This window comes from Pristiophorus japonicus, chromosome 1 (assembly GCF_044704955.1).
Source record: "Pristiophorus japonicus isolate sPriJap1 chromosome 1, sPriJap1.hap1, whole genome shotgun sequence".
Classification (NCBI taxonomy): Eukaryota; Metazoa; Chordata; class Chondrichthyes; family Pristiophoridae; genus Pristiophorus; species Pristiophorus japonicus.
The window spans coordinates 248,962,402-248,980,637 of NC_091977.1; the positions used below are offsets into that span (position 1 = coordinate 248,962,402).

At 47.9% G+C, this 18,236-nt stretch overlaps 1 protein-coding gene across 2 annotated transcripts in view; it reads right to left on the reverse strand.

The window, feature by feature from the left end:
- dnah6 (dynein, axonemal, heavy chain 6) overlaps positions 1–18,236 on the reverse strand; it is a 669,683-nt gene that overhangs the window by 38,440 nt on the left and 613,007 nt on the right. For both annotated transcript variants that reach the window (XM_070888374.1, XM_070888373.1), the window contains one exon: positions 8,197–8,269. In XM_070888374.1, the coding sequence (XP_070744475.1) occupies positions 8,197–8,269 (73 nt within the window). The remainder of the gene's footprint in view (positions 1–8,196; positions 8,270–18,236) is intronic.

The window sequence follows — 18,236 nt, forward strand, 5'->3', positions numbered from 1 at the left end:
TTGTGCCCCGTAGGGGACGAAATCCGCATTGTGATTCCGGGAGGAGCTCCTCGGCCACAGGGAGAAGACGATTTAGGAGATCTCGAGCGACAACTTTCCCAGTGACTGATAGCAGGAAGATTCCCCTGTAGTTGCCACAGTCGGACTTGTCCCCTTTTTTAAAAATGGTCACAGTCACTGCATCTCTCAGATCTCCCGGCATGCTCTCCTCCATCCAGATGTATCCGCGCCAACAGCGCCTCTCCACCATATTTTAGCGCCTCAGCAGGGATTCCATCCGCACCCTTAGCCTCGTTATTCTTAAGCTGTTTCATGGTTTTGCCTACCTCGTGCAACGTTGGAGTTTCACTGCGTTGGTGGCGGGTCGAATGCTGCGGGATGGAGTCGAGAACACTTGAGTCAAAGGCAGAGTCTCGATTGAGGAGATCTTCAAAGTGCTCCTTCCATCAGGCCCTGACAGCCTGGGTCTCCTTGATGAGTGTTTCCCCCTTCTTGGCCAGGAGTGGAGTGGGGCCTTCGGAGTTTGGACCGTTGGTGGCCTTAACTGCAGCGAAGAATCCTCGCATATCGTGGCTGTCGACCAGTTGTTGTATCTCCTGTGCTTTCTCCATCCACCACCTGTTCTTTAGGTCCCGGGTTTTTTGTTGGACCGGAGCCTTGAGCCGTCTGTAATGTTGATTTGCAGCTCCCAAGTTGGGTTGTTGCTTGAGGCTCAGAAATGCTTTGCGCTTGCGATCTATTAGTTCTTCGATCTCCTGATCATTTTCATCAAACCAGTCCTGAAGTTTTCTGGTTGAGTAACCAAGTGTCTCTTCGCAGGCACTGGTAATAGAGGTCTGGAGGGCAGACCAAGCGCTGTGGGGATTCCGCATCTGAGGGTCATCAAGGCACGCCAGATTGCCTGTGAGGCGCTGGCTGAATAGGGCTCTCTTAGCTGGGTCTCTAAGTGCCCCGGCATTAACTTTTTTGCAAAACTGTTTCTGCTGTCCCCTCTACTTTGGGGCAATGTTAATGTTGATGATGGATCGGATTAGGCGGTGGTCCGTCTAGCAGTTGTCAGCTCCTGTCATGGCATGGGTGATGCGCACATCCTTGCGATCCCTGGCTCGGACGATGACATAGTCGAGCAGGTGCCAGTGTTTGGAGCGAGGGTGTTGCCACGATGCCTTGTATTTGTCCCTCTGGCGGAACATGTGTTGGTGATGAGAATTTCATGTTCTCGACATTTTGTCAGGAGTAGGGTACCACAGGAGTTGGCTTTCCCTACCCCCCTCTGCCAATCACACCTCCCCAGAGGGCTGTGTCTCTGCCAACCCTGACATTAAAATCACCCAGGAGGATCAATTTGTCGCTCGTGGGGACATGGGACAAAGATGTCTCGAAGTTGGAATAAAAACCCTCTTTAGCCTCATCCATTGTATCGAGTGTAGGGGCGTACGCACTGATGACTGTGCCACATTGGTTCTGAGTTAGGGTAAAACGAAGAGTCATTAGCCGTTTGTTAACCCCACAGGGGGAGTCTTTGAGGTGGTCGACCAGCTCATTCTTGACGGCAAAGCCGACTCCATGAAGGCGGCGTTCTGCCTCTGGTTTCCCTTTCCAGAAGGTGTACCCTCCACCACGTTCCTTCAACTGGCCTTCCCCTGCCTGCCGGGTCTCGCTTAGGGTGGCGATGTCAATGTCGAAACGTCTGAGTTCCCGGGCAACTATGGCGGTGCGGCGTTCCGGCCTGTTGTTGTTGGGATTGTCCATGAGGGTCCTGACGTTCCAGGTCCCGAACTTCATACTGATGAAGTGGAAGATGCCTGTGCGTGAGTTTTTTTAATGTGGGGTGGCCGCTGCACACTGGCAACCACACGGGCTTAGCTGAGCAAGGTCTTGGTCCAGTGACAAGGGGGTCCAAGACAATTGGAGACCAGGCACAGCTCTATAAGCCTAATTGCCTGCGGCGAGGTGTTGGCCGCAAGCTCGGCGCCAAGTAGTGCCATTGATGGTGGATGGCCCGATGCTTGGCTGGAGGACAAGCAATAGGAAGGTGACTTCCAAAGTTATTTTAAAAGTTAAAAGCTAATAAAAATTCCCAATTTATTTCAGAAGTTTCGAAGAGTTGTTCAAAAGTTTAAGATGCAAATCAATAATAGGTTGTAAAAGTTTCCCCAGTTTAAAAATGTAAAGTCCTGTCCCTGCAGTACAGATTCACACGAGGCACATACTGAAGTCAAGGTCACTCAGGACCTGCACCTTTATTACACAGCTCTCAAATGCCACACTTGCCTGAGACCTGTCTAGGACAGGTATCCAGTGTCTCCTGCAAGTGCACCCCTGGTGGTAAGGTAAGCTTGTGGTTACAGGTCATCTCTAGTTACAGTCATGTATAGCATGGTAAGATACAGTTATATACAGTAGTGTGAGATACAAGACATCACCCTCCCCCAAGGACTTATTGTCTTTATAGGTTCAGTCTCTCAGGTGGTCTACGCTCTCGCGTGGAGCGTTTTAGTTGTGGTTCAGTTGTTTGCCTTGGTGCCTGTTTTTCTTTCGGTGTGATTGCTGGTATCTCGCCTGGACTGTCTGTTGGGATTGCCTTTCCTCAGGTTGTTCCCTCTGTCTGTCCACCAGGTGTGGTGTGAGTTCCACATTGTAGTCTGCTTCTGGTTCAGCAGTGTTGTTGATAAATTTACTTTTGACTAGGTCTACGTGCCTCCGGCAGGTTTGGCCATTGTCCATTTGTATCACCAGTAGCCTGTTTCCTTCCTTGCCTGGTAATGTCCCTGCAAGCCATTTGGGACCCCTGCCATAGTTTAGCACAAACACTTTGTCCCCTATCTCATTCCACCTCCCCCTCGAATTTCGGTCGTGGTGCTCAGTCAGCTTACGGCGTTTTGCCTCAACGATTTCATGCATGTCTGGGAGGATTAATGAGAGCCTTGTCTTTAAGGTCCATTTCATCAATAGTTGCACGGGGGAAACTCCAGTCAATGAATGTGGACGAGATCTGTATGCCAGCAGCAGTCGCGACAGGCAGCCTTGCAGCATGGGATCTTGGATTTTGAGCATGCCTTGTTTAATGATCTGTACTGCTCGCTCCGCCTGGCCGTTGGAGGCTGGCTTGAACGGTGCTGCCCTATCGTGATTTATGCCGTGGTCACTCATGAAATCTTGGAATTCTGCGCTGGTGAAGTACGGTCCATTATCACTGACCAATATGTCAGGAATGCCGTGCGTTGCGAACATGGTTCCAAGGCTATCCACAGTGGTGGAGGTGGTGCTCGAGTTTAAAATGGTGCATTTGATCCATTTTGAAAATGCATCTACAACTACGAGGAACATTTTGCCCATGAATGGGCCTGCGTAGCCTACGTGCACCCGCGACCACGGTTTGGTGGGCCAGGGCCAGGGTCTCAGGGGGGCCTCCCTGGGGGCATTACTGAGTTGGGCACAAATGGTGCACCGTTGGACGCAGAGCTCCAAGTCCGCGTCAATGCCAGGCCACCAGACGTGGGATCTGGCTATGGCCTTCATGAGAACAATCCCCGGGTGCTGGCAGTGGAGCTCCCGGACAAATGCCTCTCTGCCTCGCAGAGGCATGACTACTCGGCTGCCCCACATCAGGCAGTCTGCTTGTAGTGACAGCTCATGCATGCGCCTATGGAAAGGTTTGATCTCCTCGGGGCAGGCATCGCGAGCCTCTGCCCAGTCACCGGTTAGGACACATCTTTTTACTAGGGATAACGTGGGGTCGCTGGTCGTCCAGGCTCTGATTTGGCGAGCCGCCATGGGTGAACCTGTGGACTCAAAGGCATTGATTGCCATGACTATCTCACAGTCCTGTTCGACAGACCCTTCTGTGGTCGCCAGGGGTAGCCTGCTGAGCGCGTCGGCACAGTTGTCTGTGCCTTATGGTGTAATCGCCGAGGTGTTGGCGTTTATTGCCTTGCTCTCGGATAGTAGGGACGTGAGGGGCTTGTGGTCGGTTTCTAACGCGAACTTGGCCCCGAAAAGGTATTGGTGCATCTTTTTGACACTGTACACGCATGCGAGCACCTCCTTCTCCACCATTCCGTACCCGTGCTCCGCCCGCGAAAGTGACCTGGAGGCATAAGCTATGGGTTGTAATTTACCCGCACTATTGACATGTTGTAAAACGCACCTGACCCTGTATGCTGACGCATCACATGTAAGAACTAGCTTTTTACCTGGGTCAAAGAAAGCTAAAACACTGTTGGAACACAGGTGGTTACGTGCCTTGTTGAAGGCGCGTTCCTGGGCGTCCCCCCAAAACCAATCGCACCCCATTCTGAGTAGCACGTGGAGGGGCTCCAGCAGTGTGCTTAAGTTCTGCATAAAGTTCCCAAAGTAATTGAGCAGCCTGAGAAAGGCGCGCAGTTCTGAGACATTCCGGGGCCTGGGTGGCAGGCGAATTGCTTCGGTTTTGGACTGTTGGGCGGATTCCATCAGCGGCAATCCTTCTGCACAAAAATTCAACCTCGGGCGCGAGAAATATGCACTTAACTCTTAGGCCTACCCGATCCAACCACTTTAGTACTTCCTCCAAATTGCGGAGATAGGAGTCGGTGTCCCTGCCCATGATAAGTATGTCGTCTTGAAATACAACCGTCCCCGGGATGGACTTGAGCAGACTCTTCATGTTGCGCTGGAATATAGCAGCCGTCGACCTGATGCCGAATGGGCATCGATTGTACATGAAAAGGCCACGATGTGTGTTGATGGTGGTGAGTATCTGCGTCATATACACAGATGTGAGATCTAGTTTTGAGAAATGTTTTCCTCCAGCCAATGTGGCAAATAAGTCCTCCACTCTGGGCAGCGAGTATTGGTCCTGTAGGGAGACTCTGTTTATGGTAGATTTGTTGTCCCCACAGATTCGTACGGATCCATCAGGCTTCATGACTGGGACGATGGAACTTGCCCAGTCGCTAAATTCCACGGGTGAGATAATGCCTTCTCGCAGAAGCTTGTCTAGTTCATGTTCAATCTTTTCCCTCATCACATAGGGCACAGCTCTAGCCTTGTAATGGACCGGTCTAGCATCCTGTGTGATGTAGATTTTGACTTTAGCCCCTTTGAAGGTGCCCACACCTGGCTGAAAGAGATGTTCAAATCAACTTAGAACTGTTGAGCAGGAGGTCCGTTCCTCTGATGACATGGCGTGAACATCATCCCATTTCCAGTTTAGTTTTGCCAGCCAGCTTCTCCCCAGCAATGCTGGGAGATCTCCGGGGACAATCCATAGAGGAAGTCGGTTCACTGTCCCTTTGTGTGTGACTGAGAGCATGGCGCTGCCAAGGACTGGGACGATTTCTTTGGTATCGGTCCTTAGTTTGGTGTCGACCCTTGTGAGCTTTGGTCTGTCTCTTTTGTGCGGCCACAGCTGTTAAAATTGTTGAGCGCTCATGAGAGATTGACTCGCTCCCGTATCCAACTCCATGTTGACGGGTATCCCGTTGAGTAGGACCCTCATCATTATTGGGGGCGTCTTGTTGTAAGAGCAGTGGCCATTGATCGTGTTGACCCGCTGTACCTCGGTGTCCCGGGTACTGTCCCCACCGTCTTCTGGTCTGCTTTCCGACCCTCTCGATTCGTATACCAGCCGAGCTTCCGTTTTTCTGCACATGCGGGCCAGATGCCCTGTATAGTCGCAGTTTCTGCAAACAGCATGCTGAAATCGACACCCCCTTGCTGAATGTCTTCCCCCACATCTCCAGCACAGACCGCTTCCATTGTTTCCAAAGGATGAGCTGTGTCTGGCTGCTCTCTCTTGAGCTTCTCTCAGTTTGTAGTTGATTGCTCGCATTGCGGGTTGATGAGGTGTGAACGGTTGTTCCTGTGGCCCTTGATGTCTTCTGGCACCACTGCCTGCTGTTGAGGGCCTGGTCTCCTGCCTTTGTCTGTGTGTGGGGGTAGCAGCTTGTTTCATGCTGTGAACCCCTTGTTCCGACGTTTCGTTAGTTGTTGTACACGCAGTATAAATCAACCTCGTTTCTTCTTCTCCTGCCAAGAATGTCTGTGCAACCAGTGCTGCTGCCTCTAGGGTCAGGTTCTTGGTCTCTATGAGCTTTCGGAATATGCCTGCGTGGCCTATTCCTTCAATAAAAAAGTCTCTCAGTACTTCTCTCCTTAGTTCATCGGAGAACTCACATGAACTAGCCAACCTCCGAAGTTCCGCCACTAAGTCGGGTATGCTCTGGCCCACACAGTGTCTGTAGTTGTAGAACCTGTGTCTGGCCATGTATAGGCTGCTCGCTGGCTTCAGGTGGTCTCTTACCAGTGTGCTCAACTCTTCAAACGACTTGCTTGCTGGTTTCTCAGGTGCCAGCAGGTCCTTCATTAAGGTGTATGTTTTCAAGCCACAGCTGGTCAAGAGATGGGCTCTTCTCTTGTCTGCCTTATCGTCGCTTAACCAGTCTTTGGTTACAAAGCTTTGCTGAAGCCTTTCTATAAAGTCCTCCCAATTATCTCCAGCATTGTATTTTTCATCTGAGCCGTTGGTCGCCATTCTGTGGATTCTGTAATCCCGTAACTCGTCGCCACTGTAAATTCCTGACCCTGCAGTACAGATTCACACGAGGCACATACTGAAGTCAAGGTCACTCAGGACCTGCACCTTTATTACACAGCTCTCAAATGCCACACTTGCCTGAGACCTGTCCTTATATACCTGTCTGGGACAGGTATCCAGTGTCTCCTGCAAGTGCACCCCTGGTGGTAAGGTAAGCTTGTGGTTACAGGTCATCTCTAGTTACAGTCATGTATAGCATTGTAAGATACAGTTATGTACAGTAGTGTGAGATACATGACAAAAAAGTTTCTAAAAATTGTTAAAAAGTCAAGGATGTAGATCAATAATAGATGTTTAAAAGTATTTTGATTAAAAGTCTAAAATGTAAGTTTTAAAAGTTATCACAACTTGTTCAAAAATTTTAAAGGTTGATTAATTTTATATGTTTCTATGAGATTCCCTCTCATTCTTCTAAACTCTAGTGAATGTCAGTCCTGCCATCCTGGGAATTAGTCTGGTGAATCTTCGCTGCACTCCCTCAATAGCAAGAACATCCTTCCTCAGATTAGGAGACTAAAACTGAACACAATATTCCAGGTGAGCCCTCACCAAGGCCCTGTACAACTGCATTAAGGCCTCCCTGCTCCTATACTCAAATCTCCTCGCTATGAAGGCCACCATGCCATTTGCCTTCTTCGAAGATCTCCTTAACTGAGACTCTGCCTTTGACTCGTGTGTCCTTGACTCTACCCCACAGCATGCTACCCGCCACCATCTCAGCAAAACCCCAGCCCTGCATGAGGTAGAAAACGCCATCTGTCAAGCTCAAGAACAACAAGGCAACGGGAGCAGATGGAATCCCCGCTGAGGCACTAAAGTATGGCAGAGAGGTACTATTGGCATGAATGCATGACCTCATCTCTCTTCTGGAAAGAGGAGAGCATGCCGGGAGATCTTAGAGATGCAGTAATCGTGACCATCTTTAAAAATGGGGACAAGTCCGACTGCGGCAACTACAGAGGAATCTCCCTGTTATCAGCCACTGGGAAAGTCGTCGCTAGAATCCTCCTCAACCGTCTTCTCCCTGAGGAGCTCCTACCGGAGTCACATTGTGGATTTCATCCACTACGGGGTACATTTTTAAAAATCTAATTATTTATCTTGTGACATATTTAATATATATAATTTGTATTTATTTCCAATGTGTAGTCAGCTGGACGAAGAAAAAAATATTTTGAGCAATTTGATGAGTCTTCATCTGGTGCACTTTCAACAGCAGAATTTTGGCCCGACAAAGTCCAATAGCTGTTAAGTAAACACTGAGTGAGGTCACAGTTTAATTGCTCTTCAGGCTGGTCAGAAAAGCCTGTCTTTACAACTTTATATGCTTTTTAAAAATGTGAAACAGAAATGTGTAGAGTGACAGATGGAAAATGGCATCGTTTTTATAAATATTATAGAATGCATACAGTCTTCGTTTCCTCATTCAAAATTCAAATTACTTCTCTTAACTCGGGTAATTTGATGTAACACCATTCTGCAGTACGTTTTCTTCAAACGTTCCCTAGTTCAAATAAAAACAACCTATGAATGGTTGCTGAGTAAGAAAAGTCGAACTCAATGCAAAATTAACAGGCTAATTAACATTGTTTTCAGAAAATTCTATCTGGTCACACCTGTCAGAAATCCCTGAGGGAAGAAGAATCCAGAAATCCAGAAGGACATTGGTTGGCCTCGTTTGATCCAATTCTAAAAATAAGCAAAGAAAAAATGAGTACTGAGCAATCATTCCCATACATTATAGCACTTGGCAGTCCATGCTATCCCACTAAACTCCATATATAATATTATAATATTATGTAGTTATTACTACCAGTTAGTTCATCCAATTTTAAACTGCTGTGTGTTTTATTTCTTTTTTTATAATCAAACGTGAATGCATTTAGTTTTGCATGGCATATCAACAAATGAAATAGAAACAATTAGTTATTTATAATTCTTCCTCCTTTTAGGCTGCTTGGCCCATAGACCATCCCAAGTCAAGAGAACAGGCAGGTGACCTGCACTCAGGCCTCTGAACATACCATATCCTGCTGCAGCTCACTGGCTGTAGGGGGTAGGAAATCCGAGGCAACATTATTCTTGTGGAGCTGCTCCTCGTTGCCTCACAAAAATAATTTGAAACTTACTATTTTTGGTCCTCTTCGCTATACCACTGGGTAAAACTGGCCGGAATGTGTACATCGCATGCTCAGTCCAGTTGTCTCCCAAAATGGCATTCGGGGTTCTTGGTATGTCATAGGACCCAATTTTGCACATTACAAGGGCCTAGCAGCTGAAGCAGGCAGACGCTCCAGTCGCCCAATGGTAGCCCCCTTTCAGGGTGGCATCAGTCAGATCGAGAGCGGGAATAGAGTGGTAAGCTTGTCCCACATGATTTTTGAGCACTACGGCCCCGTTACTGCCAATTAAAATAATACAAGAGATCTTTCAGGCAAATAACTGGAGAGAAAGCCTCCAAAAAGAGCAAGCTGTGTGAAATTTCTCCCTAACCCCAAAAATCAATCGAGCAAAAGCTTTAGGATGTTAATCTACTATTCTAAATATAAATAATTCAATTCTGACTGGTTTCTTTCTACAAAACACATTCTCAGGATCCCAGGAGAGCTGAAGCCATAGTAATCTGTAGTGTGTTCTAAAATTCATGCCTATTCTTGACACTTTACAACTTCAGCCAATGGTCTGCTGCAAAGATTTTGAGCTGTAAGCTTAGAATCCACAGAAGATGAGAATTTTAGGGCCTGATTCGAACATGTGTAGTTACAACAACCACCTGCATTTATATAGCACCTTGAATGTAGGAAAATGTCCCACAGCATTTCCATTCCTTCCTGCTGGAGAGCAGATTAATGAATGAATGTCAATACTTGTATAAGCTTTAATGCTTTTCATCACAAAAACAATCTGGGCAGCAGCTTTATAAAATAATTAATTACCATTATTTAGCTATATTTAGTAGATTCAAAGACAGAATACAGGGATTTATTTAGGTGATTCTGATTACACTAGATTTATCTATTGATTCGAAGATTATTTTTTCTTCACATGAATTAATTACCACCGCTTTTTAGGAGTACAATGGAAACCTCAGAAATAACATGAAAGTAAACTGAGACATGAACAGTAGATAACTTAAATTACCCAGATTGCACAAAATTTGACTGAATACAAGAACATAAGAACTAGGAGAAGGAATAGGCCATTTGGCTCCTCGAGCCTGCTCCTCCATTTAATAAGATCATGGCTGATCTGATCGTGGATTCAGCTCCGCTTCCCTGCCCGCTCCCCATAACCCTTTATTCCCTTATCGCTCAAGAATCTATCCATCTCTGTCTTAAATATATTCAATGACCCAGCCTCCACAGCTCTCTGGGGCAGAGAATTCCATAGAGTTACAACCCTCAGAAAAGAAATTCCTCCTCATCTCAGTTTTAAATGGGTGGACCCTTATTTTGACACTGTGTCCCCTAGTTTTAGTTTCCCCTATGAGTGGAAATATCCTCTCTACATCCATCTTGTCGAGCCCTCTCATTATCTTATATGTTTCGATAAGATCACCTCTCATTCTTCTGAACTCCAATGTGTATAGGCCCAACTTACTCAACTATCTTCATAAGTCAAGCCCTCATCTCCGGAATCAGTCCTTGTGAATCTTCTCTGAACTGCTTCCAATGCAAATATATCCCTCCTTAAATAAGGAGACCAAAACTGTACGCAGTACTCCAGGTGTGGCCTCACCAATACCCTGTACAGTTGTAGCAGGATTTCTCTGCTTTTATACTCCAGCCCACTTGCAATAAAGGCCAACATTCCATTTGCCTTCCTGATTACTTGCTGTACCTGCATACTAATTTTTTGTGTTTCACACACAAGGATCCCCAGGTCTCTCTCTACTGCAGCACTTTGCAATTTTTCTCCATTTAAATTATAATCTGCTTTTCTATTATTTCTGCCAAAATGGATAACCTCACATTTTCCAACATTATACTCCATCTGCCAAATTTTTGCCCACTCACTTAGCCTGTCTATATCCCTTTGCAGATTTTTTGCGTCCTCCTCACAATTTGCTTTGGTGCAGAAAAGGTCCATTACTGCAAGACAGATAGGTGTGTACCAGGACATGTGTGTCCGTCACAGGTCAAGAGCTGCTCAAGGCCATGGCTACGATAGCCGGAAACATCGCGGCGCTATCTGAATGAGAGTCAGAGGATATGTCACGCCTGATGGAGCGAAATGCCAACTCCATGCCATAGTAGTCGAGTCGACAGCACCCGAGGGTAGGGAACTGACATCATCTTCCAGCCCTGAAGTCTCACCTTCCACATTGCGAGTTTCTCCTGAGACCCCATTCATTGCGCCTGCAATGTCTCACCCCCAGCGACAGCAACAGCGCTCTGGGTGCACTGCTGACATCGGTTTGGTACGGGGAGGTTCGGGCTCAGGGGCAGTGGGAAAGGGAAGGGCGAGAGTAAGGGGTGGGGGGGGGGGGGGGGGGGCGATGAGTCCGAAGGGTGATGGAATAAGCGGTTGAGGTCGAGGACAGTAAAGTGTGCTTTGTTGTAGTCAAGTGCTCTTGTTCATTTAAAATAGTTGAAGTTTGATTTTTTAAAGTTTATTTCAAGTTTTTAAAGTTATTGAAGTTGTTAGTTACTACAGTTCTTCAAAGTTAAAGTTATAAGTTTTTCAAAGTTTTACAATTGTTGTATATTTTTTACATTTTCACATAAATATTTCAATTGAATTTAAGCAGTGTTAAACTTTTGGGGTAACAGTCATCAGGGTCCCAAATGCAGTTCTCACATTAAAGCAAAGTGTTCATTTATGAGCTGCTGATGTAACAATTTTGCAGTGGCATATGCTACACGTGCCCTCCGCTGTGATGTTGGGGGTGGGGGGGGGGCGGGTGGCGGTGTGAGGTGATGCCATGGGTTCATCTGGAAGCTCCTCATCATCCTTCTCCCCCTCATTTTCCTCTTCTTCCTCATCCTCATCCTCCATCTCTTGCACTCTCTCCTCAGGTGGTCCCGCAGTCCCCCGTGGCAATTCCTGTCCCCGCATATTTGCTAAATTATGCAACATGCAGCACACCACTGTGAACTGAGCAACCTGCTCAGGGTGGTATTGCAGCCTGCCTCCCAAGTGGTCCAAGCATCGAAAGCGCTGATTCAGCACTCCGATTGTTTTTTCACTAATATTACGCGTGGCTATATGGCTCTTTTTATATCATTGCTCAGCTTCTGTCTGAGGGTTCCGCAGGACGGATCAAGAGCCAGGTGACGAGGCCGTACCCTTTGTTCCCCAGCATCTACCTCATGGCTCAGACTTGAACAGGTCAGACACAGTGCTCTCACTCAAGCTGTGCACCTCATGAATGCTCCCTGGAAAGTAGGCATTCACTGCCATTATGCGCTATGTATGGTCGCAGACGAGCTGCACGTTGAGGGAGTGTCAATCCCTTACGGTTTCAGTGCACCTCTGCGTCCTGTAATGGTGCTTGCAGGGCAATATGCGTACAGTTAACAGCAACCTGCACCTTGGGGAAGCTGGCAATGCATGCAAATCCCAAAGTTCTCTCACTCTTAAGCTTATAAATTCCATTCAGCATGCACACAGTCCTTTGGTTACCTGTTAAATGCAGCGATGAGTAGCGTGCTGAGAAATACAGCATATGTCCCCAGCTGATGCCTGAAAGGAGCTGCATCCATAAAAGGAAAGTGCCGCAGTCACCTTCATCTCGACAGGAGTACAATAATGTTGGTGGTACTGGGCCGCAGGTCTGCCTTAATGAGCTGGCAAATCTCATTGATCACCTCTTTTTGGAAGCGCAGCCTTCGAACGCACTGTCGATCGGTCAGGTCCAAGTATGAGCGCTTCTCCCTGAAAATCCTTTGGGGTAAGTCCTCCTCCTCCTCATCAGTCTGTGACCTCCTCCATTACCCTGATAACTCTACTCAATAAACCGTCTCCCATCTGCATCCTGCATTACACAGGTAGTCAGCAATACAGGCTGAGATAGTATAGGCCCCATTGTTTTTAAATCTACAGAATCTCCTCAAATATCCTGAGATAAACTTAAATGAGTTTTCAATGAAAAAAATATTAACTCAAATGCCTTATATCTTAATAATGTACTCAGTACCAATCCCACTGTAAATCACACTGTAAAGTCACATTTAAATTATAATTTGCTTTTCTATTTTTTCTGCCAAAGAGGATAACCTCACATTTTCCCACATTATACTCCATCTGCCAAATTTTTGCCCACTCACTTAGCCTGTCAATATCCCTTTGCAGATTTTTTGTGTCCTCCTCACAATTTGCTTTCCCACCCGTCTTTGTATCATGAACAAACTTGGCTACATTACACTCGGTCCCTTCATCCATGTCATTAATATAGATTGTAAATAGTTGAGGCCCCAGCACCGATCCTTGCGGCACCCCACTAGTTACTGTTTGCCAACTGGAAAGTGTAGTGTGAAGTCCATAACAGTCAGTCATTGGCCAATCACAGACAGAGAACACCTCCACAGTCAGGCTATAAAAGAGCTGGAGCATACCACTACAACTTCCAGCGCGAGCTGCTCCAAGTGTGCGACGATTTTGAGGTGGTCGACCGGGTGACGTCATCAAAACCCAGGTCGTTGTTTGGAGCGTGGGCAGGAATATCGGCAGGGTCCAGGTACAGTGGAGGAGCGGGAAAGTCGGGACGGAGGAGCGGCGAGAGATCGTGGCGGAGGAGCGGCGAGAGATCGTTGCAGAGGAGCGGCGAGAGATCGTGGCGTAGGAGCGGTGAGAGATTGTGGCATAGGAGCGGTGAGAGATCGTGGCGTAGGAGCGGTGAGAGATCGTGGCGGAGGAGCCGCGAGAGATCGTTGCGGAGGAGCGGCGAGAGATCGTGGCGTAGGAACGGTGAGAGATCGTGGCGTAGGAACGGTGAGAGATCGTGGCGGAGGAGCGGCGTGAGATCGTAGCGGAAGTGCGATGAATGTTTTTGTGGTGGAGGAGCGATGAGAGATCGTGGCGGAGGAGCAGTGAATGTGTGTGGCGGAGGAGCGGTGAGAGATCGTGGCGGAGGTGCAGCAAATGAAGGTACGGGGCCCAGAAGAGTCAAGGGCCCAGGGGCAGCACAGGACAGCCCACACTGCAATATGTGCGCACACTAGGTCCGTGCAGCAGAGCATGTCTCCAGTCGTCCTGGTTTATCCTTGCCACTGGATAAAGGCCTAGTTCTGTCAAGCCCATGTGGTGGCTGGTGTGCAACGGTCACCACACGTTAAAAAAATCCACGCACAGGCATTTTCCACTCCTTCAATTGGAGTTCAGGACTGGAATATCGGGTCCTTCATTGAAACATCTATGAACGCATGTGGAAGCAAGTCATCCTCGTTCGAGGGACTGCCTATGATATGATGATATGACAGACAGATATATTTTTAAAATAAGATCCAGTGTAGCATCATGGGAGTGGGATGTGGGTTCATGCCTGTGTAATTCCCCGATTTAATCTATGTTGAGATGGCAAGTAGCAGCCAGAGGCAAGAGCGACAGCAAACTATTGCACAAACTCCCCGAGAAACTTTTTGCACAGTACTTAGCGACTAGATCCAAAGTATAGGCATTGCATGAGAAGAGGTCATCTACTTCCACTCTTGTGTGATGTGAGTGGATCCAAAATTAGGGGGGGAACTGGCTGGATAAAAAGGACAGAAACAAAAGCAAGCCTGAAAAAATTGTACTCATGCTTACTCTTTGAGAAGCTCTGTGATTAAATGAACAACCTGGTACTGAGTCACGCAGATTAGGAAATGTATAGACTTGGTATCAAGCACCCTGAGCTAGTAAGGATGAAAATCAGACAAGGTTCCCACTCCTGATCATCATCCATGTTTCCCACTTGTGATCACCATCCAGTGACCCCTGCTGGAAAATGTACGTCTGTGGCTGTCCAGTGAAAACAGGATCGAATTTAACTCCAATGCTCATACTTTTAAAAAATTAGTTCCTGGGATGTGGGCATCACTGGCAAGGCCAGCATTTATTGACCATCCCTAATTGCCATTGAGAAGATGGTGGTGAGCCTCCGCCTTGAACCTCTGCAGTCCATGTGGTGAAGGTAGTCCCACAGTGCTGTTGAGAAGGGAGTTCCAGGATTTTGACACAGCGACGATGAAGGAACGGCAATATATTTCCAAGTCAGGATGGTGTGTGACTTGGAGAGGAGCTTGCAGGTGATAGTGTTCCCATGCGCCTGCTGCCCTTGTCCTTCTAGGTGGTAGAGGTCACGGGGTTTGGGAGGTGCTGCCGAAGAAGCCTTGGAGAGTTGCTGCAGTGCATCTTGTAGATGGTACACACTGCAGCCACGATGCGCGGTGGTGGAGGGAGTGAATGTTTAAGGTGGTGGATGGGGTGTCAATCAAGCGGGCTGCTTTGTCCCTGATGGTGCCGAGCTTCTTGAGTGTTGTTGGAGCTGCAATCATCCAGTGCAGAGTATTCCATCACACTCCTGACTTGTGCCTTGTAGATGGTGGGAAGGCTTTGGGGAGTCAGGAGATGATTCACTTGCCACAAAATACCCAGCCTCTGACCCACTCTTGTTGCCGCAGCATTTATATGGCTGGTCCATTTAAGTTTCTGGTCAATGGTGACCCCCAGAATGTTGATGGTGGGGGATTCAGCGATGGTAATGCCATTGAATGTCAAGGGACGGGGGTTAGACTCTCGTTTATTGGAGATAGTTATTGCCTGGCACTTGTGTAGCCTGTCAACATTCACTCATTGGTTCACAACTGAAATGACCATTTAGATAAGATCTTAGAAGGTGGCTGATACCCATAAAGCGACACTAATGAGTCAGTACCTTTAGGAACGATGATGAGAAAATTGGAGGGACATAGATTTTTTTTCTGTGAACTATCCCTTAATCCAGGGCAAGGATTTTTCATCCTAAAAAAATAGCCATTGCAAATTTTTCACATGTTCATCTAGGCTGTAGGTCCCAGGAATGATCCTCACAATGGGGGCTCAATTATCCCCAGTATTTGCTCTGGTTTTTTTTTTGGAGTAGGCTGTTTTTTCTGGCCTAACTTAAAAATCCTCTGTTTCCCCAATCAAGTTAGTTCCTTTTTTTTTTTAGGTACGTTTTTTCTCTCAAAAGGAGGCATTACCAGCCACCTACGCCAATTCTGGCCATTTAGGCCACTTAGGCCAGCGTATGTGGCCACTCGAGAAAACCCTTGCGGACAGTTAAAAAAATCGGCGCAGGTAAAGAAATCAGCACTGGTAAGTGCAGCAGATGCCCGGACAGCAGCAGCAGGAAAGGTAAGAAAGAGGGGGAGAGAGAGGTAGGGGGAGAGAGAGGGGGTGGGGGGAAGCCTTTGACCGGGAGAGAGGAGACCACTCGGCCTAGGCTAGGGGCGTGAAAACGCACCGGCAAGTCCTTCGGCAAGGGCTAGGGGCGGGGGAGCAGACCGGGAGGCTGAAGACAGGGCAGGTAGATGCGGGGGTGGTTCATTTCGGTCTGGGATAGGTGCGGGCAGGCCCACTGCCTTCTCGGGCTGAAAGGACCCCACACCGGCCGCAGCCTTTGGGCCCGGGAAGGTAACAGGCCGGTGCGTGCGGGGTCCTTTCGGCCCGGGAATGCAGCGTCTTCAGTTTCCAGCCCAGCCTCAGCCCTTTTTCAGTTTCTCAACTCAGCCTTTCTGAGGGTCCCTCATTACCCTAGCAACATCAGTTTTTGGCGCAGGCCTTAAGCTGCGCCCACAAAGCTTAAGGCCAATCTGCGCTGCTCCAAATTCAAAGTTAATTCCGGCGAAACTTGGATTTTTTTTTGGTGCATTTGGCCACTAAAAAAATCAACTCTGCCAAAAATCACTCATGTGGGAAATTGAGCCTATGTGTTACATATGCTGAGCCTACCCAGAGTAGTAGAGGTGCTACAATTGGCCTCAGTGCCATTGGTTTAGAGGGGGTTAAATCGGCTAGTGTTTCTGTTCCTGATCGCTATCCAGTCATCCGTGCTGAAAATGTAGGATATGTGGCTATTGGGTAAGGGTATGATTGGGCCTAGTTGACTGTGATACTTTGATGTTGAATACTGTTATATATGCAGACTACAGATATATTCTCTGTGTAGTCACTGTATAGTTGCATAAGATGGAGACTTATTACCTGATGTACTGTCAATAAGGTTTACACTGTGTATATACTATGCTGGCACCACTAGAGGGTGCAACTGGTGGAGACCGGGGTTTCCTGCCCCTGTGGCAGAGGCTGTCCACCAGAGGGCACTGCAGTGGGAGACCTGAAGGTCACCTGCATAGGTGTGCAGGGCCCAGTATAAAAGGCTGCCCACCATGCTTGTGCCTCACTCTGGAGTTACGAATAAAGGACCAAGGTCACGACAGTTTGAGTACAACATATTGCCTCGTGGAGTCATTCATAAGTGCATTACAGACGTAACAATTAGCGATGAGAATACGGATTTTCACGCGATTATGGCTACCTTTGGCACACTAAAAGACTTTGCAGAGGGTGATGATTGGGATGCCTTCACGGAAAGGCTCGAGCAATATTTCATGGCAAACGACCTGGCAGGGGAGACGGACACATTGGCGGAGAAGCGCAAGGCTATACTGCTGACCAGTTGTGGGCCCGAGGTCTACCACCTCGTCAGGGACTTGCTGACACCCACGAAGGCCAAGGATAAGACATACGATGAGCTGACTGAACTAATTCGCGACCAACTAAAATCAAAACAGAGCAACCTCACGGCCAGGCACAGATTCTACACTCACCACAGACCTGAGGACCAGGAGATTTCGGCACGCACCTCAACGAAGCACTGCGAGACATCTTCGTTATGGGAATTGGCCATGAGGGCCTCCTTCACAAGCTATTATCTGCCGACACCACAGTCAACCTGCAGAAGGCCATCAGCATCAGTCAGGCGTTCATGACCTCAACCTGCAGCACCAAGCAAATCATTCATCCTGTGGACTCAAACCCAGTAAGTGTTATACACAGAATGGTGCCTTTCACAGGCAAGACTGTAGAACGTGGCTCTGCCCAGGGCAGAGAGCCCAGACCTCAGGGTTCCAGAACTCAGAGTCCGTCGAGGGGTGCTAATCGAATAGCACCATACTGGCGTTGCGGAGGAAACTATAGGGCTCACCAGTGTCAGTATGCTGAGTACGTATGAAAAGTCTGTAACACGAAGGCCACCTCCAGCACATGTGTAAAAGAAATACGACTCAACGTCTAGCAGAGGAGTCGGTAGATGACTTTGAATATGATGATTTGGCCAGAGAGGCAGCTCAGCCCCAAGTAGTAGTGTATGGAGTGTATACCTGCACCACCGATTGTCCTCCAGTGAAGATGGAAGTCGAGATAAACGGCGTTCCAGTCTTCATGGAAGTGGACACGGGAGCGAACCAGTCAGTGATGAGCCAGGATGCCTTTGAGAGGCTATGGAATGAAAAACGACCCGAGCTGGTTCCAGTACAGGAAAAGTTGCGCACCTACACCAAGGAGCTGATCCCAGTCCTTGGTAGTGCGGATGTAAGTGTAATCCATAATGGCATGGTGCAAAAGTTACCTCTGTGGATTGTTGCAGGTGATGGTCCAACGCTACTCGGAAGAAGGTGGATGGGGAAGATCC